The 26203-nt window shown below is 41.1% G+C and overlaps 1 protein-coding gene across 2 annotated transcripts; it reads left to right on the top strand.

Moving 5' to 3' along the window:
• Positions 1-244: 244 nt before the first annotated feature.
• galnt7 (UDP-N-acetyl-alpha-D-galactosamine: polypeptide N-acetylgalactosaminyltransferase 7) lies at positions 245-23912 on the top strand. Of its 2 annotated transcripts, none has more exons than XM_028599348.1 (15): positions 245-906; positions 3615-3726; positions 5350-5668; positions 11002-11168; positions 11255-11385; positions 11571-11650; positions 13874-14056; positions 15936-16053; positions 16181-16303; positions 17116-17231; positions 19250-19352; positions 19455-19553; positions 21064-21192; positions 21294-21324; positions 21918-23912. In XM_028599348.1, the coding sequence occupies exons 1-15, from the start codon at positions 784-786 to the stop codon at positions 22022-22024; spliced, it is 1941 nt and encodes a 646-aa protein (XP_028455149.1). In that variant the 5' UTR covers positions 245-783; the 3' UTR covers positions 22025-23912. The 2 variants fall into 2 exon arrangements, with proteins under 2 accessions (XP_028455149.1, XP_028455140.1); XM_028599339.1 differs by lacking the exon at positions 13874-14056 and adding an exon at positions 13433-13615.
• The last annotated feature ends 2291 nt before the right edge of the window (positions 23913-26203 follow it).

Here is a 26203-nt window from a genome sequence, read left to right as displayed (position 1 = left end):
TTAAAAGTTGGATTTTTCCTCTCTTTTTTTAATTAAGGCATTAAGATCAATTTCTAAAAGATGATTATTTTATTGCTCTTTTTAGTCAACTTTAGCATGGGTTCCTATACTCCTGGGCAGCACTGTATATCCAATTGTCAACAAGCTTGCTCTTTCATTCCTTCCATGGTAATCACTGAGTTATTACCTCTGCTTAGTAGCCTACATTCGTGAGCCACAGCCCTTACAATAAATTATCGGGCGTAACCTAACATAGTTTGAAAAACCAGACAGACCTTTCTTGTTTTGACTTCCCACAACCAGTAAACCTGGTTTGATATCCGTGAGTCCACCAGCGAGTCCTGCCATGTCAGAAACCGAGGGACACAATTTTTATTTATTTTTATCATTATTGAATGTGTGAGGTGAGCCATTTACAGACGTGTGCCTCTCAGCTGGGCAGAACTTATCTACCCGCTACGCTGAGCCGTGTCTGTCAGCAGTAACGTTAGCAGGTCAGAGGGACCGTGTCAAGAAGGAGACGGGGAGAAGAACCCGGAAAGGAGCAGTTTCATTCAGCCTGGTCAATACAAAATATAATTTTAGAGGAAGGTCACGGTCGCACCACTGCCTGTCGTCGAGGTAACGTTAGTACCAGCCTTGTTGTTCAAACTTGCAACATCAGCAGCGAACTAGTTGTTAGCTGCTTGCCTATCGTGCCAGCCGGCTAGCCCTTGCTAGGAGCAGTAGCGGCTAATCTAGTTTAGCTGTTGACAGCCTGGCTACTCGGGAAGAGCTTCCAAGATGAGGCTAAAAGTGGGATTCATTCTACGAAGTTTGCTTGTCATTGGGACTTTTCTTGGTTTGGTGGTGCTCTGGTCTTCTCTGTCCCCGAAACCCAACGATGAAAACCCATTTGGAAAACGGGTAAGTTGAAAACAGCAATCCGGTAACGTTACCTTAATTTAGCAAAGTGTCCAAGAGGGAACTGCACGTATCAATGCTAGCATAACTACTACCCAACACTTCAAAGTGTATAATACACGTAGCTATGCAAAATGTCTATGGATGATGACTGATAAAGATGAGTTGTAGTGGATTGTGTATAAAACATCACTCCTAACACAGCGACATCAGAACACGCTTCAGCTCTAGCTAGCTAGCTAGCTAGCTAACGTTACTAACTTACATTGGTTGTCATGGAGATTTGTTCCTAGCTAATGTTAGCTACGGACGTTAGCTTTCTCATTTGGAGGTTACAGTTGCATCCTCCCTCGTTAAATACTAGTAATGTTACCTCTATTTACATGTTACTGTTTACATTAACGTTACATTCCTAGCTAAAATCACACACGTTCATTCCAGGATACATATCCGCATATGTCACCATGCTGTTGTAATGAGTCGTTAAGGCGGAACTGTCTTGGAAGTTAACGTTAACAGTTCTACCAAAAGTCCGCCTAACGTTATTTGGACCAGAAACTGTCCTAAATCCACTTTACAAAAAAGAAAATAATTTTGTATTCATGTACCCAGAATTATCCAGTATCCCAATGATAAATATTAGATAAACATGAGCGTAGTTAACAATGGTTGGTTAATGTTTTAAAGACTTGAACACAACTTTGCGAGGAATGTGCAGATAAAATGTTTTTGAAACTTGGAAGCTTGTTTTCTGCTTTGTCCAGCATGTCTTCTGCATAAGCAGTTCTGTGTCCACTTATGCCACTTTTAGGGCTGCTTTAAAAATCAAGTCATAAAGGCATTTTCAGTGTATGAATCTGTGCTACAGATACAGATACAAAATGGGTTGGGTGACAGGATTGTTACATTAGCCGTCTATGGCTGGTGGACTTTTTTTTTGTCAATTTCAATTCAATGAATAGGTATTTTTTTATGTTTCTGTCACATTGTAATCAAGGGGTCAAAAATGACAGTTACCCGTAAAAACACAACTGTAGATCAGTGGAATATTCTAAAACCATTGGCAAGTGCACATGTATGTGTGCATCGATGAGAACAAACAAAATAGGAACTGGCTCATATTACTCCCACAGTGCTATTAGTAGGATGTTTAAGGTTCCCTTGGGTTAAGTTCACACACTCGGGCTATCCTCAGGCGGTTCTCAGTCGGCAGCGGTCCTCGGGTGTTCCTCAGACGGTTCGGTGAAAAACGCAAGGCTTTCCATACATGTTGAATCAGGGTAGTGGGTTAAGGCTATGGAGGTGGGGAGCCGGAAAAAAAATACAGCGCCCTGTGGCGAAAAGTTAAGACGGATTACATTTTTGGAGAAATGCAACCCCATGTCACGCTGCGGTGGCCAATTGCTGCCACAAGAAAGTTTAAACAAAAAAACTAGGATAACCGCTAGAGCTGCAATGCTTAATCATTAATCGATAACTTGTTGACTATTAAATTAATCACCAACTGTTTTCGATAATCAGTTAATTGATTTAGAGTTATTCTTTTGTGAAATAAAACAAAAATTCTCTGCTTCTTATTTGTGAATATGTTCTAGTTTCTTCACACCTTTATGACAGTAAACTGAATATCTTTGAATTGTGGACATACAGAACATTTGAGGATGTCATCTTGGACATTGGAAAACACTGATCGATATTTTTCACCATTTTGTGAAATTTTATAGACCAAACAACTTAATGATTAATCAAGAAAGTAATCAGATTAATCGACAATGAAAATAATCATTATTTGCAGCCCTAACAACTGCCCAGGAGTTTGGGTAACAGCTAACTGTTTTCTGCAACAAGCTCCAGCACAATGCTCTTCTTTTTCTCCATGAAATGAAGCTGCCTTCAAGTGATGTCGGAAATGTCATAAAAAAACGATCTAAAAAAAAACAATAATTGTGAAATATCAAGTCTACTGTACTTGTGCTACCTTTTGGGTGTTTAAGAACAAAACAGAACTTCACAAAATGAGCCATTTAAGTGACACTCCCACAGCCGCACAACCCCTGCAGAATAGATATAAGGTGTAGCCAGACCATACTCCAACGCTGACGCAGCGCTGTGGAGATGAGTGTGGCTGAGACTATGGTTCCCTAAATGGCTAATTGGGTAAGACTCAACCATACGGTAAATGTGCAATCCTTAAAACCAAATAATGAGCAAAATGAGCTTTAAATGTGCAAAAAAAGCTCATAATGGCAAACCCACAGACAAATAAGTAGCCTGCATTCATCCCCCTATGTCAGCGATTACCTGTAATACACGTAGCCGTTTTGTGCTGAACCATATGTGTTTTATCCTGCTCACTGTCACTAGACCTATAGTTGGTCCATAGCCATATTTAGTCATACTGTTTTATTATTTTCAATAATTTATTTGTCCCAGCATGTTCAATTCAATTTTATTTATAGTATCACTTCATAACCAGAGTTCTCTCAAGACACTTTACAGATAGAGTAGGTCTAGACCACACTCTATAATTTACAAAGACCCAACAATTCCAGTAATTCAAGAGCAAGCATTCAGTGCGACAGCGGCGAGGAAAAACTCCCTCTCAGGAAGAAACCTTGTGTTCACCACAGTATTATTCTCTGATGTTGTGTTAATAATGTGCATCTGTTTAATGTACTGTATAATACCCTCTGTTGTATCCCTCTGTAAAGGATGACAGTGTGCTGCCTAAAGGAGACCTAGCAGATCAGTTTAAGCCTGTGGTGCCCTGGCCTCATGTGGAAGGAGTGGAGGTCGACCTCAACTCCATCAGACTCAAACATGGTGAGTCAATCTTTTTTGAAGCAGGTGTAAAGGAAACCTGCCATTTTGCAGGTGCTGATATGCACAAATTGTATTTATGACATTTACTTGCCAGGTACTAAGACTGTGGCACACTTTATCAAAAAACATTTATTAGAGAGTTAATGAAGGCTAGTGAACACCGAACCCAGACGTCTGTAAACTGTTGAATTTACTAAACAGATCACAATGGCTTTATGTTTTCTTAACAATAATACACTCATGGTCTAACAGAGGTTTAAGATCTCTACAACTCTAATTATTTAATACATGTTACAGTTAAAATATTTTACCATGTTTAAAACTATAGTGCGTATTTTCTGTCACTCCCATGAGTAATGACAACAACACTATCGGCGCATCCACATGACCAGGGCTCGAGCTTAAGGACCTGCCCTTGTCCCGGGGCCAATAAAAAAAAAAGGGTCTGGGGACAATGATAATACATTTTGGGACGAATTTGGGAGGTTGAAAGAAAAAGAAAAACTGCAAATGTTACAATGAATGACGAGGTCACCGCAAGTATTGACTGTCTAACTGAAAAGTTGGGAAGGTTATGGAGGAAGTAAGCATTTTTGCTTTTACTGTATTTCAAAATGTTTGAGTAATGGCAGCCGTAACATTAATGAGCAGGTGATGAGGAGGAGAAGAATGAAGAAAAAGAGAGCTAAATTGGCTATTTTGGCCTTTTGCGGGGTTATGGCTGCAAATTCACTACAGAGGTGTGTCAATTTTTTCAAAAACGGAGCGGTTATGGTATGATCCTTCTGGTTGTGATTGAATTGAAGTATCTCCCCATACACTAATTAGGTCTAACACCTCACTCTCCCTCCATTGACTTGCTCCATCACATTCTTCATTTTGTAGGCCTAGTCAAGTTTTTAATTTTACTGTCTGTATCTAGGGCTAACTCCCGCTGGCGCATAATTGTGACAAATGTCGATGTAGATTGATGTAAAAGTCGCATCAAATCCGCCTTGGTTGTTCACACTGCGGCCGCATTGAACACGAGCTTCTGCGCGCAAATGTCGCCAGACGACACCATTTTGTAAACATAGCCATACTGAGAAATACGGTGAGAGTTTTGTGGAGCTTATAGGCTTAATTAGATTTGTATCAACTCATATATTAATTTATATTAATAAACGTCCGTTTATTGCGCACTATAGCATTAAAGGCAACCTAATGGAAAGTTTCAAAGTACTGTAATGCAATGTTGTAGTTAATTTAAATTTTGTTAAATCTGCCCCAGTTCATTTTTTTCACTTTTGATGTTTTGAAATTCAAAATTGTCAGCCCTCGGCTAGGAGGAAATGTGGTGCTATTCAATCCTACAAAATCAGAAATGGTATCTAAAACTGATAAAACAATTAAAACATGTATATCTTAAAATCCCTAGTAGCTGTTAATAATGCAAACCAAGTACATAAACAGGGATTTTGATCAGTGAGGCCCAATAATTTTAATAAAACAGTATTTGTTTTATAGTATTTCCCTTTTATAAAGACCGCAAAAGGTACATACGGTACAGGTAAAGTACAGTTTCTTTAGCACTTGTATGCTGTGATATTGTGTCATCTTTTGGTTTCTGGTTGTCGTCTCCAGGAGGGGCCAACCATCCGCAGGAACCTGACCAGCAGCCCAACCAAAAGCAGGTGATCCAGCAGCAATATGTGACATTCAAACCCCACACACAAGCCTACACCAGCCCCGTCCTGAAGAAAGGTATCCTAGGAAACTTTGAGCCCAAGGAACCTGAGCCTCAAGGGGTCCCCGGCGGTCCTGGAGAGGGAGCCAAGCCCTTTGTCCTGGGTCCAGAGTACAAAGACGCCATCCAGTCTTCCATCAAAGAGTTTGGCTTTAACATGGTAGCTAGTGACATGATCTCACTGGACAGAACAATTAGTGATATACGCCATGAAGAGTGAGTACTGCTGTTTATACTAACAACATGTTTGCCACCTTCTTTACTCACTTTGTTTAAAGGTCCCATGCCATGAAAATTTCACTTTATGAGGTTTTTAACATTAATATGAGTTCCCCCAGCCTGCCTATGGTCCCCCAGTGGCTAGAAATGGCGATAGGTGTAAACCGAGCCCTGGGTATCCTGCTCTGCCTTTGAGAAAATGAAAGCTCAGATGGGCCAATCTGGAATCTTCTCCTTATGAGGTCATAAGGAGCAAGGTTACCTCTCCTTTCTCTGCTTTGCCCGCCCAGAGAATTTGGCCCACACATGAGAGAGAGAGAGACATCATGGCTTGCAAACAAGCAAAGTAGCAGTTAGTCAAGGCCACACCCCCACCCTCCACCTTGCCCCCCCTCTCTCTTCCTCAATAGCTACAGACACAGAAATGGCACATACTAAGGAAAGCTCATTGTGGGACTGGCCCTAGTGGCTGTAATTCTGCACCAAGGCTGAATTTTGGGAAAAAGACTTCAGATACAGTATTAGGGGGCCACTAATACATATAGGGGACTATATAAATATATAAAAGCATCCAAAAAGCAGCATGTCATGGGACCTTTTAACTGTAGTCAGCCCTAAATTACTATTACAGCACCTATTCACATTTGCAACTTAATACTAATATGGCATGTCTGTATTAAGCTAAGTTCCCACTACAGGACTTTTAAAATCAACACATCCCTGTACTATTCACACTACACAACTTTCTGTCTTGTTAACACTACCTGACTGACCGGCAACAGCGTGGCACACTAGTAGATCTTTCACCAGGAGGAATCCCTGCGTCTGGTCTCAAAACGTTTTGTCACAAAAACAGATGCAAGAAGTGATACGAGACATGATGTAATACCAAGTGCTTCAAGTTGTTGGTGGATGATATGCAGCGATAAATTCAAAGGAGAAAAGCAGGATTAGGGGTTGTTGATGTTGGCACACATGTTCACAAAACAGCTTGTTTCCACTACGCACAGATACACACGGCTGATTTTTTTTGCCTTTATATATCTGGCACCCCACACACACACACACACACACACACAAACACAAACAAAAGGTGGTTAGGTGTGACTGCTACACACCCCACTGAACAAGCTGTTCAGACCAGTTAAAGTGGTCTGACATTTGAAGACTACACATGAGTCAGTCCCTTACATTGCCACATCACAGATGCACCATGTTTGGTGTCCTTTCACTTCTGAGTCCCACGCAGTGTTTGCAGAAGCTCTAATATAAGCTGAGGTGTTTTTCAGCAATATATTTTATTATTGCCTTTAAGGTAACATCCAGCAAAAACGGAGAAAAAACATTACAATTCACCCAAGAACACATCAAAAGCCTCGCATCCTCCATTACAAGATCACTGTCTTTCATTGGATTGTTTTTACTTTAAATGTATAGATCAAAATACTCCACACCCTCTACAGACAAACCGCAGTGTACATGTTGTATTTTAGAAAATAAAATGCAAAGAATCCACAAGTTAACAAAACAAGAAACTGTAGGACAAATAGTCAGATACCCATTCATTGTCATTGTAGAGGAGAATATGTCTTAGGGTACATATGTGTGGCACCTTACACAATTCTGTGTGAGTTTTATTTCAGTGTTATCTTATCGCGAACGTGTGTAAAAGTGAGTGTACTGACAGCTGAGTTTTATTCGGGCAGACACTGAATCTACAGTGTGTCAGTTAATGGGGAAAGGTCACTCTTCCTCTGTCACAGCACCACTTATTGTTAACTTCATCTTTTAACAGAACACCCTGTGTGTTTTTGCAGGAGCCCTCTGCATTGGCTTTGAGTCCTTCTGGCTAACCTTGCAGCAACATTTTATTGTGGGACAACTTTCACCTCTTATGGTCTTGGTAGACCAGTTTTAACAGAAAGCAATTGTGAAAGTAGCCCGGTTCTCTGATTTGTTCAGTGATTCAAATGCATAGGTCTGTTTTTGTGATAATTTACAGTCAACAGACCAACCAATCAGAGCCTGTAAGTGGGAATAACCATAGGGATGTGATCTTCCTTTATAGCTAGCTTACTGTCTAGTATTTTTCTCATGAAAAAATAGTAACTGAAAAAGGGAAACGGAAAAGTTAAGAAGCGTGGATGAGTTCGACAAAAATGTACAGATTGTTGTCAACTTGCAGAAAAAAACAAATAAATCAGCATCGTCAAAGATTTACAACATGTGCTTCTAGCAACCACTACTACAGGTTATTTTTGACTGGAAATGGCATTAGTGGGAGGGATATTTCACTCAATACTGATTGGTTAAAGCTATAGTGCGTAGTTTCTGTCGCCCCCATGAGGAATTCTAAGTAATGACCACAACACTGTTGGCGCGTCCACATGATACTAGCCTTCCATGATCGCAACTCATTTGGCAATGGCTTGAATGTAACGGACGTTCATTAATATCAAAAAGTTACGCACTAAAGCTTTAAGGCAAAAGAAAACACGTAAACCCTCCAATAACAAGAAATGAGCTAACAACTATCAACCATCTTTATCCTTGACCCCAGTGCACCCACCATAAGTCAAACAAACTTCTAGAATCTCTTGGAGGATTGAACGCCCTAAACTTTTATTATTACCTAGCCATACAGTTACAGTATATCAAACATTGGTCAAATGATTTCAACATCCATCCATCCATCCATCCATCCATCTTCGTCCGCTTATCCGGTATCGGGTCGCGGGGGGAGCAGCTCCAGCAGGGGACCCCAAACTTCCCTTTCCCGAGCAACATTAACCAGCTCCGACTGGGGGATCCCGAGGCGTTCCCAGGCCAGGTTGGAGATACAATCCCTCCACCTAGTCCTGGGTCTTCCCCGAGGCCTCTTCCCAGCTGGACGTGCCTGGAACACCTCCCTAGGGAGGCGCCCAGGGGGCATCCTTACCAGATGCCCGAACCACCTCAACTGGCTCCTTTCGACGCGAAGGAGCAGCGGCTCTACTCCGAGCTCCTCCCGGATGACCGAGCTTCTCACCCTATCTCTAAGGGAGACGCCAGCCACCCTCCTGAGGAAACCCATTTCGGCCGCTTGTACCCTGGATCTCGTTCTTTCGGTCATGACCCAGCCTTCATGACCATAGGTGAGGGTAGGAATGAAAACTGACCAGTAGATCGAGAGCTTTGCCTTCTGGCTCAGCTCTCTTTTCGTCACAACGATGCGATAGATTGAATGCAATACCGCACCCGCTGCGCCGATTCTCCGACCAATCTCCCGCTCCATTGTCCCCTCACTCGCGAGCAAAACCCCAAGGTACTTGAACTCCTTCACTTGGGGTAAGGACTCATTCCCTACCTGGAGAAGGCATTCCATCGGTTTCCTGCTGAGAACCATGGCCTCCGATTTAGAGGTGCTGATCCTCATCCCAACTTCTTCACACTCGGCTGCGAACCGATCCAGTGAGTGCTCAAGGTCACAGGCCGATGATGCCATCAGGACCACATCATCTGCAAAGAGCAGCGATGAGATCCCCAGCCCACCGAACTGCAACCCCTCCCCACCCCGACTACGCCTCGATATCCTGTCCATAAATATTACAAACAGGATTGGTGACAAAGCGCAGGTATGTCCAGAGTCTTCCCCCACCCCCTGACCCAACTCGCCACTAGATGGTAATCGGTTGACAGCTCTGCCCCTCTCTTCACCCGAGTGTCCAAAACATGCGGCCTAAGATCAGATGAAAAGATTATAAAATCGATCATTGACCTTTGGCCTAGGGTGCTCTGGTACCAGGTACACTTATGAGCATCCCTATGTTCGAACATGGTGTTCGTTATAGACAATCCATGACTAGCACAGAAGTCCAACAACAAACAACCACTCTGGTTTGGATCAGGGAGGCCGTTCCTCCCAATCACGCCTCTCCAGGTGTCTCCATCATTGCCCATGTGCGCGTTGAAGTCCCCCAGCAGAACAATGGAGTCCCCCACTGGAGCCCCATGCAGGACTCCAGTCAAGGTCTCCAAGAAGGCCGAATACTCCGAACTCCTGTTTGGTGCATATGCACAAACAACAGTCAGAGTTTTCCCCCCCACAACCCGCAGGCGTAGGGAGGCGACCCTCTCGTCCACCGGGGTGAACTCCAACGTGGCGGTGCTCAGCCGGGGGCTTGTGAGTATCCCCACACCCGCCCGGCGCCTCACACCCTGGGCAACTCCGGAGAAGAAAAGAGTCCAACCCCTATCCAGGAGTACGGTTCCAGAACCGAGACCGTGTGTAGAGGTAAGCCCCACCAGATCTAACCGGTAGCGCTCCACCTCCCGCACCAGTTCCGGCTCCTTCCCCCACAGAGAGGTGACGTTCCACGTCCCCAGAGCCAGCGTCTGCTGCCCGGGTCTGGTCCGTCGAGGCCCCTGACCTTCACTGCCACCCATGTGGCAGCGCACCCGACCCCAGCGGTTCCTCCCACAGGTGGTGGGCCCATGGGCTGGAGAGATGGGAGCCACGTAGCTTGTTCGGGCTGTGCCCGGCCGGGCTCCGTGGCAAACCCGGCCACCAGGCGCTCGCCGACAAGCGCGCCGTCTGGGCCTGGCTCCAGACGGGGGCCCCGGGCTTCCTCCGGGCAGGGTCGCTCCATCTCTACCTTGTTTATTCATTGGGGTTTTTGAACCATTCTTTGTCTGGCCCCTCACCTGAGACCACTTTGCCTTGGGAGACCCTACCAGGAGCACAAAGCTCCAGACAACACAGCCCTCAGGTTCACAGAGACACACAAACCTCTCCACCACGATAAGGTGATGGTTCACATCCTTTACCAAAATCCCTCCCCATCAGCAGTAACTCAGCTATGTAATTATTCCATGTTTTGTATTGGCAAAAAACATTTAAATTTCCTCAATGTAAAGATTCAAGATTCCTTTTATTAAAGAGAGGGGTGGCCAGCATGGCGTTCTTTTCAATAATTGTACCTATACACCAGTACACATAAAATTGTCCCGCCCAATCCAGAATTTGCAGATCAAACAGGCTATACTAGACGTTAATATTGACACCTTTCAGTTAGGGCTGCTCAATTATGGAAAAAGCATAATAATTATTTTTGGTCAACAGTGAAATCACGATTATTTAACTTGATTATTAATGACTTTTAGAAAGACGTTGCAATTATTGAATTTACATTGAAAGTAGGGCTGTGCAATTATTTAAATCCACTCCACCTCATATTGAACATTCTCTTATAAGACACTTCAGTCTTACTGCCCACAGACAAATGGAACAAATATCTCAAGTACAGCACTATAATGATGATGATGTCTTGCACTCTGTCCCACCTCTCCAGGTGTAAGTACTGGCAATATGATGACAGATTGATGACCTCCAGTGTGGTGATAGTCTTCCATAATGAAGGCTGGTCTACACTGATGAGAACCATCCACAGTGTCATCAAGAGGACTCCCAGGAAATACCTGGCTGAGATTGTCATGATAGATGACTTCAGCAACAAAGGTGGGTTTGCTTTCCAACAATTCACCATCAATGTATAAGAATAGGTAGATCTGATTGTGTGTGTGTGTGTGTGTGTGTGTGTGTAGCCCATCTCAAGGAGCGTTTGGACGACTACATCAAGCAATGGAACGGTCTTGTAAAACTCTTCAGAAATGAGAAGAGAGAAGGACTGATCCAGGCCAGGAGTATAGGAGCCCATAAGGCCACTAAAGGACAGGTATCATATTATCTTACTGCTCCTACCACAATTACTGTATTAGTAGTACTGGCAGTGGCTTCAAAATGTGTGCCCTCAACTTATACTAGGTGATCAATTGTTGCATTGATCAGACTGACACCATGGCCTTCTCGTTAAACCGTACGGAACAAAGACATCTAAGTGTTTGTGTGTTTGTTTTGTAGGTGCTAATCTACCTGGATGCTCATTGTGAGGTTGGAATCAACTGGTATGCTCCACTAGTTGCCCCTATTTCAAAAGACAGGTAACACACACACACACACACACACACACACACACACACACACACACACACACTTTATAAAGGCTGGCTGTCATCCAACAGAGACAGACTGGTTTAATACTCAATTTCAGTCTGTTTATTAAATCATAACTTTTCTTTTCAGCACAGCTTTCTTATTTCTATACATTTGGTACTTTTTGTATTAGGCAGTATAGTATGGTTCAAACGGGAAACGTTATTTAGTTGTAGATTAATCATTTTATGCTACCTTTTCTTTATACAGTTTATCAGCAGTGTTGGGAGTAATGGCGTTTAAGTATAACGGCGTTACTAACGGCGTTATTTTTTCAGTAACGGAGTAATCTAATTAATTACTTTTCCCATCGTTGCAATGCCGTTATCGTTACTGAGAATGTAAAGTGGCGCGTTACTACAATTTGGTTCAATGAAGCGCGAGGTGTCAGGCTTTGGCTACACATCAGCTGCCTGGAGAGAGCAGGGGTGGGGATGATGACACCGTTGCAAATGCGATGATGATTGGCTGGGTGGGCGGATGCCCTGCTCACGCTGTCTCACTGCACGCTCTGACTACCACTAAACACAAGACAGAGACAATGGTGACTAGCCAGGGAAATTCAAAGGTAGCGTTCTCGAACTGGAAGTACTGGCACTACTTCTCGCTCATTGAAATTAAAGGCAAGAGTGTTTATGTAACGTGCATGCTATGCCCCAGGAAATTTTGCACTTGAATTTTATTTTCAATATTTATTTTTTATATATTTTTATTTCTATGCATTTCATATGGCAGGCTGCAATCTATTGAGGTCAAATAAATACCAAATGTTCTAAAATACTGTATATAGTGTTTTTATTCTTCAATCAGTTTATATAAACATCTTTGACGTTCAAGATGTTATAGAACGTAATAGCGTTATAGAACATAAAAAATAACTTCACAGTTACTTTGCTGAGTAACTAATTACTTTTACAATTGCGGTAACGGAGTTACTAACTCAATTACTTTTTGAGAGAAGTAATTTGTAACTGTAACTAATTACTTTTTTAAAGTAAGATGACCAACACTGTTTATCAGTAATCTATTGTTGGTGCAATAATCAGTGTTGGTGTCCTGTTGTACTTCAATATCTTTACTGGAATATCCAGATCTGTGCTTACCTTTATTCTAAACTAAAGGTTCACTGTGTAGCCTATTCGAAGGCATAAATATCACAATTTAGCATTTCTTTTCTGTCCTGATCCAGTGATAGAGATTCCTGGGTTGCTTGTATTTTACAGATTTGTCAGAGATTGTGTCCATTTCGGTCATTGTATCTAATCTGCTTCTGCTCTCAGCTGCCACAGTGTACTAAAACACTGTTGTTGCAGGATTCTGTACCATGCCAGACGCAAACTAGAGATGGCTCTGCTTTATAATATCTACCATTACTACAGCACGGAGGACTGTATTTGCTGATACCAATTCTGCAGGCTGTATGTACTGTATAAGACTCTTGCTCGTTCCAGGAATAATTCTGTGATATGAAGTGCACCTTAATTTGCCAGGCATTTTCTCCTGGATAGCTTCTACGATAGATTTCTCTGTGTGAGCCACAGAACTGTTTAGCCTGAACACTGTGCTTTCAAGACACATGTCTTAGCTCCATATCTCAGCTGTAAACCTCTCCTCTGCAAAATTTTGAACAGAGCATTGAAAGGAATTCACTAGTGAGTATTGTTCGACTAATCATCCCAGCCCAATACAGACAAAGGCTTGTGTGTGTATGTCTTTGTGTGTGTGTGTAGGACAGCATGTACAGTACCACTGATAGACTATATAGATGGTAATGAGTACACTATGGAGCCCCAGCAGGGTGGAGATGAGGATGGCCTGGCTAGAGGAGCATGGGATTGGAGCCTACTCTGGAAGAGAGTACCGCTTAGCCAGAGAGAGAAGGCCAAGAGAAAACATACCACCCAGCCGTACCGGTACACACACCACAGCCAGCATGCTAACACTCATCCCTGTTCTGTTTGTGTCTCCATCTCCCATTCCTTCATCCCACCTGCCCTATCCTCCACTGTGTCTTGCTCTGTCTTGGTCTCTGACACCCCACCCAATGTCTTTGTGTTTCGACTGGCACTGCTGTCCGTATTTGCCTGTTTTTATTTCCTTCATGTACACCACCCCTACACCTCTTTCCCCCCATGTATCTTGTATGCTTGGCCCCATCCCCACTCTGTCAGAACGGTGTGTACGGTGCCTCTGATCGACTCCATCCACGGCCAGAAGTTCACCATCGAGCCCCAGGGTGGAGGAGACCAGGATGGCTTCGCTAGAGGAGCCTGGGACTGGAGCATGCTCTGGAAGAGAGTACCTCTGGGAGACCGAGAAAAAAAAATCAGAAAAACTCAGACTGAGCCATATAGGTACAGAAAATCAATGCCTCCTGACTAATTTGGACAAATGCTAATGATATGTCTGACATTAAGACTATCACTACCCTAACTAACCTGTTAAGAAATCTTAAACCAGAGAGGTGAAAATAAAGAAAAACAACTAATCTCAGTAGAACCTAAAAAAAAAAAGACCAGGGTGTATGGGTACCATCAGCTGATATTTACAGTAATACCAACTTTAAATATAAAAAATATATAATGGAGTCAAACCTTACTGCATATCACAACTAACCAACTAAACCAAAACTATCTCACTCCTCTGATGGGGAGTAGCTCACTCCTGTCCTGTCCACTGACTGCCTGTGTGCTTCAATGTTTCTACTACTGGGGTTAATCGGTGTTGGTTTCATCCAACTGTGTTATGGGCTTGTTTATTTAATTTAGTGGGATTTACTCCCGTTTGTTATCTACTCTTAGTCTGACTTTCTGATGTTTTTGCTGAAACTAAGGTTATTTGGGCCAATTTAGCAAATCCTTTCCTGTTTTATGGTACTCTGAAATCTACCTTTTCTTTTTACCCATCTTGAACTGCAGGGACTAAAGGGCTATGTTAACATAACGGCATTGCATTCAGTGAGAAATGATTGGGCCTGATCCTAAAAGGAAAGGAAAGTGTTGGGACATTTTGTTGGGTTTACAGGGGAGCTTCTGGTGTGAATTGGGTTCGGACTGGGGCACCATCACCCCCACCTTCCCCCAATCACTTTTTCATTCATGTCTTCTTGTCAGTCTTTTTTTCTCCACTTTGCTTCCACTAATTTGTTATTGTGCTTGGACTCTGTTTCTCTGTCAGTCTGATGCTCTCTGTGTTGTCATTGTTGTTATTAATACTGTAAGTGACTGACTGTGCTTTAAAGGTGACCTATTATACAGTTTCAGATTCATTCTTATATTTTGTGATTCTACTAGAACACATTTACATGCTTTAATATTCACTTGTATTAACCTTCTGTCTGAGCGCCTGTCTCTTTAAGTCCCCCTCCCAAAAAACCCTAGTCTGCTCTGATTGGTCAGCGTTTCTGAATCTCAGAGTTTCCGGACAACTCCGCTGCTACGTTGTGGCTGGAGACTGACTGCAACGGAGTATAAAGCAGGACTTTCTTATTGTGAAAAATCACCAATAAATTATTCTAAACCAAATACTACACTGGACATGTTACAGCAGTAATGTGACCCGAAATTGGGGAGAAATTAACAACAAAGGCAGCCAAGATTACAACTTTCTCTGGCGTTAGCATGCAGCTACTTGTAGTCATCAGTGGATTGTAATGGAATAGAGCAGCACTTTCTACCATCAAAAATGATGGATAAAGGCTTTTAAATAACATATTACCCAACCAGACATGTTCCAGCAGTAACCTGTTAACATGTTAAAGCTGTGACCCGAAATTGGTGAGAAATTAACAATGTCAGCAGCCAAGATTACTCTGGCGTTAGCCTCAAATAAACGCTTCAGTAGCCTGCCTGGAGCAGATAACCAATCATAGAAACCCAGCTCTGTGTGATGTGACACGGAGCCAAAAGTAGAAAAAACTTTGAAACCCGAGCGTTCTGAACATTGGGAAATCTGAGGTTTTTGCTCATGGGGATTTTTCTGAAATACATTCACAACCTGACATTGTAACATTTAAGTTATGACGGGATTACGGAAAAGAATAATAGGTCACCTTTAAGTAAAGGCAATTTAGATGCCAATGTTTAGACAGAAATTAACTTTTTAATGTGGGATTCAGACCAACCTCATAAGAAAAGATGATGTGATGAGAGTGACAGTGATGCACCTGTTTGAGTATGTGTCTATATGTCTGTTTCTGGATGTGGATGTGTGTGTCTGTCTTTATACCTGTAGGTCTCCAGCGATGGCAGGTGGTCTCTTTGCTATAGAGAGAGACTTCTTCTTTGAGCTGGGTTTGTATGACCCCGGACTACAGATATGGGGAGGAGAGAATTTTGAAATATCATACAAGGTAGACATGGAATGGACCAGTTTATACACATTGAGTCTAAATGGCCACAAACAAATCATTTAAAAAGAGTTTATAGCAATATTTACCTTTCCATTATACTTAGTTTCATTTCTATGTTTTTATGTAGATCTGGCAGTGTGGTGGGCAGCTGCTCTTTGTACCCTGTTCTCGTGTCGGACATATCTACAGACTTCAGGGATGGCAAGGCAACCCTCCACCTGCACATGTTGGATCATCGCCCACTCTGAAGGTAGAGTGGCTCATGCTTTGAAACTCTGTGTAGACTTTGTCCACACAAAGACAGAAATATGCACATGCATTCTTTATATCAGAATGTTAAATCTCTGTGTATGCATGGTTCTATTATTTCAATCTTGTTCAATGTGGAAATGGGCACACATCCACAAGCCTCATTTCCACTAACGCAGTTGGCCCTAAAATGAATGCAGACATGCCCTTAATTACCTGTTTGCATATTGCATACTACCTGTACCGGCTCCAAATGTCCAAAAGGTAATCTGTGATTCAGTTTACATGCTCATGTCAAAACAGACTTTTCAGTCTTTTTAAAATAAAATGATGCATACAATGTAAAATTTATCACAAAAGTGACTTTAAGTACATAAATGTGATTTTGATTGGCAATTTTACAGATCTTTGTGTACACTGCAAAAAAAATCACACAATCAATGAAAATGGTTATCAACCCAAATAAACAAATTTTATTATTACATTCCATTCCATTTAGTCTGCACCTTAATATATCACCCCCTGATTGCTCTAGTAGAAAAATAATGTTGCGCCTGTTCTTAAGTCTGCGTGAGGTGCCCACATTCTCACATCACATTTGTCCTTTATAAATCCCATTGTGTGTGTGTGTGTGTGTGTGTGTGTGTGTGTGTGTGTGTGTGTGTGTGTGTGTGTGTGTGTGTGTGTGTGTGTGTGTGTGTGTGTGTGTGTGTGTGTGTGTGTGTGTGTGTGTGTGTGTGTGTGTGTGTGTGTGTGTGTGTGTGTGTGTGTGTGTGTGTGTGTGTGTGTGTGTGTGTGTGTGTGTGTGTGTAGAACTATGTCCGTGTGGTAGAGGTATGGTGGGATGAATATAAGGACTACTTCTACGCCAGTCGTCCTGAAACTCTCACTCTAGCCTACGGAGACATCAGCGAGCTTAAACGCTTCAGGTATAACAAACATATAACATGCATACTTTGTATTTATTTCTGATAAATGTAAAGACTTATTCTTTTGTGTTATTTTATCACACTTTTCCACATCTCTGAATTTCTCATATATTTGCTTGTTACACACCTTACCCTGTACACTGTCTGATTTTTAGGCTGTCCCTGACTAAAGTTGACAATCGAGAGATCATACTGTAAGAAAAGTCCACTGAGTACACTTCCAAGGGGAAAAAAAGGGGGACTGGAGCACACTGAATGATTTGCAGCCTTTGATTGTGCAAACCAATTTTAACACCACTTTGTCTTCATCAGAGTCAAAATGGACAAAGGCAAATGCATAAATAGTTAACCTAGAACAGGTGTATAAGTCTCATTTGATAATTGGTTGAACAGGATTTCCAATATATTGTATAAATTAATCCAAGGGTGGGAATTGCCATAGTCAATGTGCAAGTGCCACATCCCATGCACTACAGTCCCATCAGGAACAAAAGAACACATGAAATTCTGGCTTATGTTGGACAAACAAAATAGCTTTAAAGTTTAAAACAAGCAACACACACAGAAAACATGGATTATGCTATTGCTCCATATTATGCACAGGCTAACTGTAGCTCGGCAGCGTCATTAAAGTTCTGGGGAAGAGAAAAGATGTCAGATATCCGCTCTGCAGAGAGGCATATTGGGTCATATTCGTAACGCAGTTGAGCCCTTTGGCCTAAATGAACAACTGTATTTGTCACGTTTACTCTAATTACACGTGATGAATGCAGTACTTTATCATATCTGCTGCAGTTTATGAAATATTGTATGGAGTATTTTTTACCAGTACATAACATTTGTTGTCTGACAATTTAGAACAGTGGTACCCAAACCTTGTCACATGAAAGACCCCTAAACGGACACAAATTACATCAAAGATCCCAGTTTAATTAGATTTCATCCCAGGATTGCCCATCTGATTGAATTTTTGCCACCAGATGTTTTATTACAGAAAGTTTAATAAACCCATGATCAAAAGGGTATTTCACTTATGGATGGAATTATGATGAAAATCTTAGGGAAAAAGTGATTCCCCTTTTACTCTGTACCCCCTGGAATCCCCTCAACCACTCCACTTTGGGAAACACTGAGTTAGAACATTGTGCAGTGGCCACAGTGTAAAAAAAAGCCTGCAGGTTTGTTCTTGATGTGACTTAGTGTGGTGTGGCTTAGTGGGGTGTGGCACTCAGACATTGACTATGGCATCTCCCACCCTAAGTATCCAGTATCCAAAAGAATTTGAAATACTGTTCAACCAATTATCCAATGACAATTGCACACTATATACTGTATGTGTTTGCCTGTGTTGATTTTGACTCTGATGAAAACACAGTGGTGTTGAAACGTCTGTTTGCACAATGTTGCAAATAACTCTGTGTGATCCAATACCCACCTTTTCCTTAAGAGGCTTTGGTGACCAAATAAAAACAGTCTGCTTCCAAATTCTGACCGTGTCAGAAGTTACGACCTAATTATCACACTGTGACCGCTGCTGTGGCTCATGATCAGAGTATTGCATGAAATGACACAGAATAGAGCTAGTGTATTGCTAGAAAATGTTTTAAATAATGTTTTAAGTAAAGTATCACTGTAAAGAAAGAGAAGTCTGTTCACTGGACATCAAATAATCTCAAATCATCCAAATGTGTCAGTTTCAGAATTTACATTTACACACATACAGGCATTAATAGATTTTGTTTTCATGTTCGTGTCAGTTTTGAAATTGGTCATAGTATATATTTATTCATATACTCATGCTATCCATTTATTTATGTCTTAAGCCTTGTATACTACTTTAGACACACTGAATATTCTTTATTCTATTCTTTTTCTTTTCAAATAAGATGAAGATCCATGCAATTCCTTTCTCTATTTTTAGAATTGGTTAGAAATGAAGACACAATTAGCTTACAGTCAAACTATGTTCACTGGTTGTGAATAATGGTTTTCTGTTTGTTGGCTGGACTTTTTGTCAGGGAGGAACATCGATGCAAGAGCTTCAAGTGGTTCATGGAGGAAATAGCGTATGACATTCCACTGTACTACCCTCTGCCTCCAAAAAATGTAGAATGGGGAGAGGTAGGCTCACAGACACACACTCACACACAGCACTACAGCACTTTTTTTTTAATATCCTGTGTTATAAGGCTTTGTGTGTGTATCCTGTCCATGTGTTTGTAGATTCGAGGCTTTGAGACAAGTTACTGTATTGACAGTATGGGACACACCAATGGAGGCAATGTGGAAATTGGACCATGCCACAGGATGGGGGGTAACCAGGTAATGAAACACACACACACACACCCACACACACAGACTCCATGTCCCTTAGTAAAGAAGTGCTTTTTCTTATTCTGTCCATGTCTCAAGTTGCCAAGCTCCATCAGAAATCCTTAATGTTTACACTAGAAAACTACTTGTTTTTGTCAGACAAGTTATTTTCTTCAGATGCCCAAGTATTGGTGTGCATTGCTGTCTACCACAGTCTTTTTCTTTTTTTCTTTTTTTTTATTACCAGTCATCATTAGAGTCCCAGTTCTTTCTCATCTTATCCTGCACATGAGGAGCTTTTAAAGGGAGATGCTGTCAACCAAACTATTTAGCAACAACAACACCACAACAAAATTGTTTAGTTAAGTTTTTACAAAACAATGCAGGGTCTGTAGGGGTATTGAACCAAAACCGTAAGGGCATCACAGTTCGGTGCATGAATTTACACAGAGAATACACAGTATAAAAACTAACTACTTAACTACATTAATTAATGTAATGCAGAACTACTGTGAGATACACATTTTTTTTAGGGACACCTAATCTGTAGCCCCACGTGTCTAATCTGAAACACAAACACTGCAGGGAGGTAAACAGTCACAAGTTGGGTTTATGCACTCTGCACCAGACTGGTGCCGTGTACACAAAGATTGTAAACCTGGAAACTGAGCTCAGCCGCTGCCATGCGGAGTGGATGTGCTTCACCTCCACGTGGACACAAAATTAGACTAAAACAAGCATTTAAAATGCGTGGAAATGACTTACGGTGAATGTAAGTGCTGTGTGTTATCCTCTCCGGTTAATGTGTGAAGACTTCACGGCGCCGCTCGTGCTTCTCCGGTTCGGTAAATGAAGGATGTGGCAAAGGTATGCCTGTCGCACTTAATAGCAAGAATACTTTCTTTTATCTTTTGTGGGGCGAGGTCTCGCCTAAGTAGATTTTTTTTTGTTTGTTATTATTCTATGTAATTTGCACTTTCATAAATAAGAGATGCTGTATTTTCAGTTTACTAGCTGATTGTCTTATTTTGTTTACAAGTTCCAGATGGAGTCTGGAGATGATGTGGGGTACTTATTGTTTACTGTTTACATCTCACTTTACACACTTCAGGCTGTTGCAGCTAGCTCAGGGGAAAGACTGTATGACACTAGGTGGTACAGCCTGAGACATGCACAATTTAAAAAAAACAACAAAAAAAACAAACCGTGATTTCTGAACCAAGGTATGAACCGAACCGTGACTTCTGTGTACCGTTCCACAACTAAGGGTATGTCCCAGAAAACAAGTTTAACTCAACGCCACAGTTGACCTATGCCTCGACTAGTTCTTGGCCATCTGTTTGGTGTGTCAGGGCCTTTGAGTTGTCAGTACACCCGCTTTCTGGAACAAACCCCTGCTAGTTTTGCCAGATAAAGATTTTAATGGCCTCAGGGCAGCTAGTACTTTACACTGGACTGGGTCTATGTGATGTGTTAATTAGTGGTGTGTGTCTTGTGTGTGTGCTGTGTGTGGGTGTAGTTGTTCCGTATCAATGAAGCCAACCAGTTGATGCAGTATGACCAGTGCCTGACCAGAGGAAGTGATAATTCAGCGGTCATCATCACACACTGTGATCAGAACCAGAACACTGAGTGGAAGTACTTTAAGGTGAGACACACACACACACATTCACACTAGACAGAAAGTTGAAAGTATTGGGATAAAGAAAAATTCACCCACTCTCTCTCTCTTTCCCTCTGCTTATCCAGGATCTCCATCGATTCACTCATGTACCAACAGGTAAAATCTGCACTATTTTAACACAGAATGTTTGTTAGTTTTCACTCTGTTTTTATATATTTCACACAGTGATTCATTGTCATCAGTGTCCCTGACAATCATCATATCACCAGTGGAAGGAAAATTAGGAAGCCTTAATTTCAATAAAACTATCAGTGGTGGTGATGGTGTCACACTACTGCTAGTATGGTCTGTAAAGGGTTTCCACAGTGGTGAAAAAACCTGAAAAGTCATGGAAAGGTTTTGGGATTTTGTCCATAAAAATGTGTGGGAACCCCTTTCTGTAGTCCTTCTGGTATAGTTAGAGGAGAAAACACTGCCACCTGATCAGACAGTGCATGAAGCAACCACTAGGCACATAGAGCCTGTGTGTAGTTAAACTTTAGTTAACCCAGATATATCAGTATTAGCAGATTAGTAACAAGAACTTGCAGTACAGTACAGTGTCAAATATACTGTATATTTGAGAACAGTACCTCCAAACACAAACCCCTTTGGAAAAGCTCCACTTCCAGGGATCCATATGGGAGGCAGGGATTCTGAATCCCTGTAACAACTGCTAATGGTAATGTTCATCTGTGTTCTCCTAACAGGGAAATGTCTGGACCGCTCCGATCTGCTCCACAAAGTCTTCATATCAGACTGTGACAACAGTAAAACCACCCAGAAATGGGAGATGAACAACATAGTGGCTGTCTGAATATTGAACAACTCGCACAAAGAAAACCACTGGAAGCTTGGAGAGAAACATGGTGGCTGTTTGAAGAGACACACACACACACACACACACACACACACACACACACACACACACACCAATAAATACATTTATACTACTTTTACAGATATATCAAGTTGATACTGTCCTTTAAAGAAAAAAAGTTTTTTATATGAGCCAGTCAGTATCAGTGTACCTCCAACATGAGGGAGTTAAAATACAGAGTATCGACTATTAACAGTTTCAACCCAAAAGTTGGTTGGTACTGTTGGTCCATACAGTCATGCATTCTACAGACACATAGACACTCCAGGTGACAGAAGAACTGGTTGGTATGGGGGCTGAAACTACTGGTCCTCCGATTGACCTGTTGGATAAACACTGAACTAAGACATGTGGACTCCTTCTCTGTCCTTCTGTTTCTGTCCTTCATAGTGGTTATGTTTACACTGTCTTTCTTTTTTGTTCCTTTGGTCTTTTTTTAAACCACTAAATTGATTAATGAAATTAATCACATCAACTCTGACTATTGAACAGTCACGCTCTTATTAGACTTTTTCAATCAACCAAGGAGTCCTTTTTAGTGGTGGAGTCTATGAAACATCAGTGTGTTTTACTAGGTGTTTTAACCAAGTCTGTACATACGCTGGGGGCATAAAATGGCTTCCAGGCTGAAATAGTTAGTTAAAATAGGATGTCAAAAACTAAGCATTTATTTGATATATTAAAGAAAGACTCCGATGAGCCAAATCTGTTTATAGAGCAATCATCCCGGCACGTATGGAACAATCAACATGTAAAGATTATTTCTCTGCACGGTCATGTTCGCCAATAGGCCAATTTTGCGATGTCAGCCAAAATACATACAAACCTTATTCTGGGGCCAGGGAGAGGCCATCCTCAGATGCCAATGAGATGTAAGTAAAGCTCCAATAGGCACATAGTAAACAGGCTGGACACTGACATATTCTGATATTGAATTGTATTTTTTTTTTCTTCACATTTGCACTCCAGAGTTTGTGAAAGGCATTCTTAACATCACCAATTAAAAATGCCACCAAACTTTCGAAAGTATGGCTATTGCGTAAAATGCAGGATTATTTCAAATGAAGTACTCTATTGGTATTGGTATCACTTTAAGGCTACTGGTATTGTAATTTTTTAAACAATACCCAGCCCTACAAGCAATGCTTATGTCCTACATAAAGCTTCATTTATCTCAAGTCCATTCCCGCTATGCCCTGCCTGAAACCATCCCACCTAGAGAAAGCATTCAAATGCACAATAGCATGAATAAAAGTAACTCGTCTTTCTTTTGTTCAATTTGATTAGTTGCCATTTACTTCAATTCATTTCCATTGGTTTGAATTCCTTTTCATCAACTTCTACAAACACAGAGATGCTTTAGAGTTACTTAAACATGTTGAGAGCACATTTTTAAGAACAGGGATCTGACTGACAAAGGACTTATGAACTGCCTGCCTTACTGACAGTCTTGATCAGTAATTCAGTAGCTGACCAGTTATCTGTGATATAGTTACTGCCTGTCTGAAAATAAAAATATGACACTGGGTTGTTTGGGTGGGGATTGATACCAGTGAGAAATACACAGCTTATGGTGGGGAAAACAACAAATGAAGAAAATGTGGGTTTTTTTGGTTTGTTTTTGTAAGGGAAAGAGGGTTTGGTGTATAGGTGATCATGGATGCAATGTTTTGTACAATGTAAATAGATTTCTTTGTTAAGATGATCATGATGTATTTTGTGAAGGGCCTTGAATGATGTAAATATCTAACTTATAGCAGAAATTTAATAATATGGGCTGAACAGTGGGTGATTGAGTGAATAAAAGACCAGATTTTTACTACCACCACTGTGTTTTCTCTTTGATATTGTGATTTCATTATAAAGCATTTTTTAAATGACTTATAAGGTCAAGTATCATAATATTCTATAATTGCTGGTCACTTTGTGTCTATAATGCATTTATGAGTATATAATCTGCTTATAGCAATGTATAAGTATAGTTATAAGCACTTGTAAATCATCATAATGCCTTATAACAATTATAACACATAAACCATAATGACTTAGGTCAAGTATTATAATACGTATAAAATACCATTTTCTGTATTATAATTATCAAATTTTGATACATAATTGTATAATGCCTAATTATCACTGCTGTGTAAGGCATTATAATGTGATTATAAGTTACATTAAAGGTGCAGTAGGTAAGACTTATAAAACTAACTTTCTGTCATATTTGCTGAAACTGACCCTATGTTCCAGTAGAACTACATGAAGCAGGTCATTTAAAAAAAACATTGGCTCCTCTGGCACCACCTACAGCCTGTAGAGCGATATGCAAAAATCCACAGCTCCCTGTTCAGATGCACCAATCAGGGCCAGGGGGGTGTCTAACTGTGTGTTAATCACTGCTCATGCACACGCATTCATTATCCCTTGTGGGGGGGGGCTTAGCAGACTGTTTTGGGCTTTAGCAGAAAGGGGGATGGTCTAAGAAGTTGTCGATTTTCATTTTGGATCTTCACTTCCTACCTACGGCATCTTTCATCAGCGGTCATTGGTCGCTGAAACGGAGGGTCTGACACAATTAAACTGGTTGAGGCGGCAGATATGGACTTGACTCCAGTCAAAGAATCAGGCTCCAGAGGAGAGTATATGGTTAACAGAGATTTATTTTGAGTTGATGTTTGTTTGGTGTTTGTGGTCTACAAGAAACAAAGATAAATATAATAAGAATATCAATTTAAGCTGCAGTATAATGATGCCAATGATAAAGGAGCTATACTAATAATTATGAATATTATAGGAATCAACAGTGGCTAATATAATTACTAAATTAACTAAGCAGCAGCTATAAACTTACAGTGGACAATAATATTAGCTATAGGTGTTACCAATGTTACAAGCAGTGGTGGAATGTAACAAAGTAAAAATACTTTTTCACGTATCTGTACTTAAGTAGAATCAATAGTGCATATTTTTGACTTTTACTTTGTTACATTTTGCAGCAATTATCTATACTTTCTACTCACCAGTGAAGTTTGGTTGCCATAGATATAAATGGGGCACCACCAATTCTTCATCAGCTTCCAAGCCGGCTCCGGTGCTCCAGAGACCGGGCGCAGTGCCGCTGTCCCTCTGTAATACAGCCTCCGGTAAAAGTGAAAATGTTTTTTTAATTATTATTCCCTTTTTTAAATCATAGTTGCCATCTATTTATCTCTACAGCGTTGTTTACTTCTCCGACAGGCTACGTAAGACGCGTTCATATCTTATTTATTTGGCTGGACCTCTTCAGCCTCCCCATTTCTGCTGCTTCACACACTTACGCTCCAATGGTTAAAGGAAATAAAACCGTCTTAAAATACATCCATTAATAAAACCAACCGCATTCTGATTATAACAACACATTTCTGTTTTATGCTGGTTAGGATAGGAACTTTTAAAAAAAGCCAGGCCTTGTTTGTGGTAGTGGACAGTATGGATACTGTCGAAGCTCAGCATCAAAGTAACTGAACCACCCCTTTGTAAATCACGTGTCGCTAGATACAGTGCTCAGTACTCACTGACCAAGGTGCAAACTAACAAACTAATGAACTTTTTTTTCTTATTTGCATATTATTACAAATACGATTAAGAGAATAAATCGTTATGCAAGCACTTTTACTTTTAATACTTAAAGTACATTTAAAGGTCCAATGTGTAGGAATTTCTCCCATCTAGCGTTGAGATCATATATCGCAATCAACTCTGTCGCACCACGCAGGTAGTTCAAAGTACGTATTACAGCTACGGTAGCCTTAACGCTTCAAAAACACACCCTTTTTCTTTTTCTGGGCGAAGAAGAAGACTCCTGTTCCTGAAATTTGGATTTTGAATATGTGTGGTCCTCCATGTTTCCTTCTTCCAACTTGCCGGGGCCGGGAAGCTACGATACCCATTAGCAGCATTAGCAGCACCTGTGAGTTTATCATGTGACAGCGAAAACACGAAAGGCGGAGAAGTATGTCCTGTATGTCCCTTACCAGCTAACATATTTCAAGATGGCGCATGAATATGCAGCGTCTACCCCAGTTTATGCAAATACAAATGTAAAATTTCAAGCCAAAAGGAATACTTGGAATTGATGGT

Source organism: Perca flavescens, chromosome 2, assembly GCF_004354835.1.
Source record: "Perca flavescens isolate YP-PL-M2 chromosome 2, PFLA_1.0, whole genome shotgun sequence".
NCBI lineage: Eukaryota > Metazoa > Chordata > Actinopteri > Perciformes > Percidae > Perca > Perca flavescens.
Note: the sequence above shows the minus strand (reverse complement) of the source record. Positions and strands in the feature narration are given on the sequence as shown.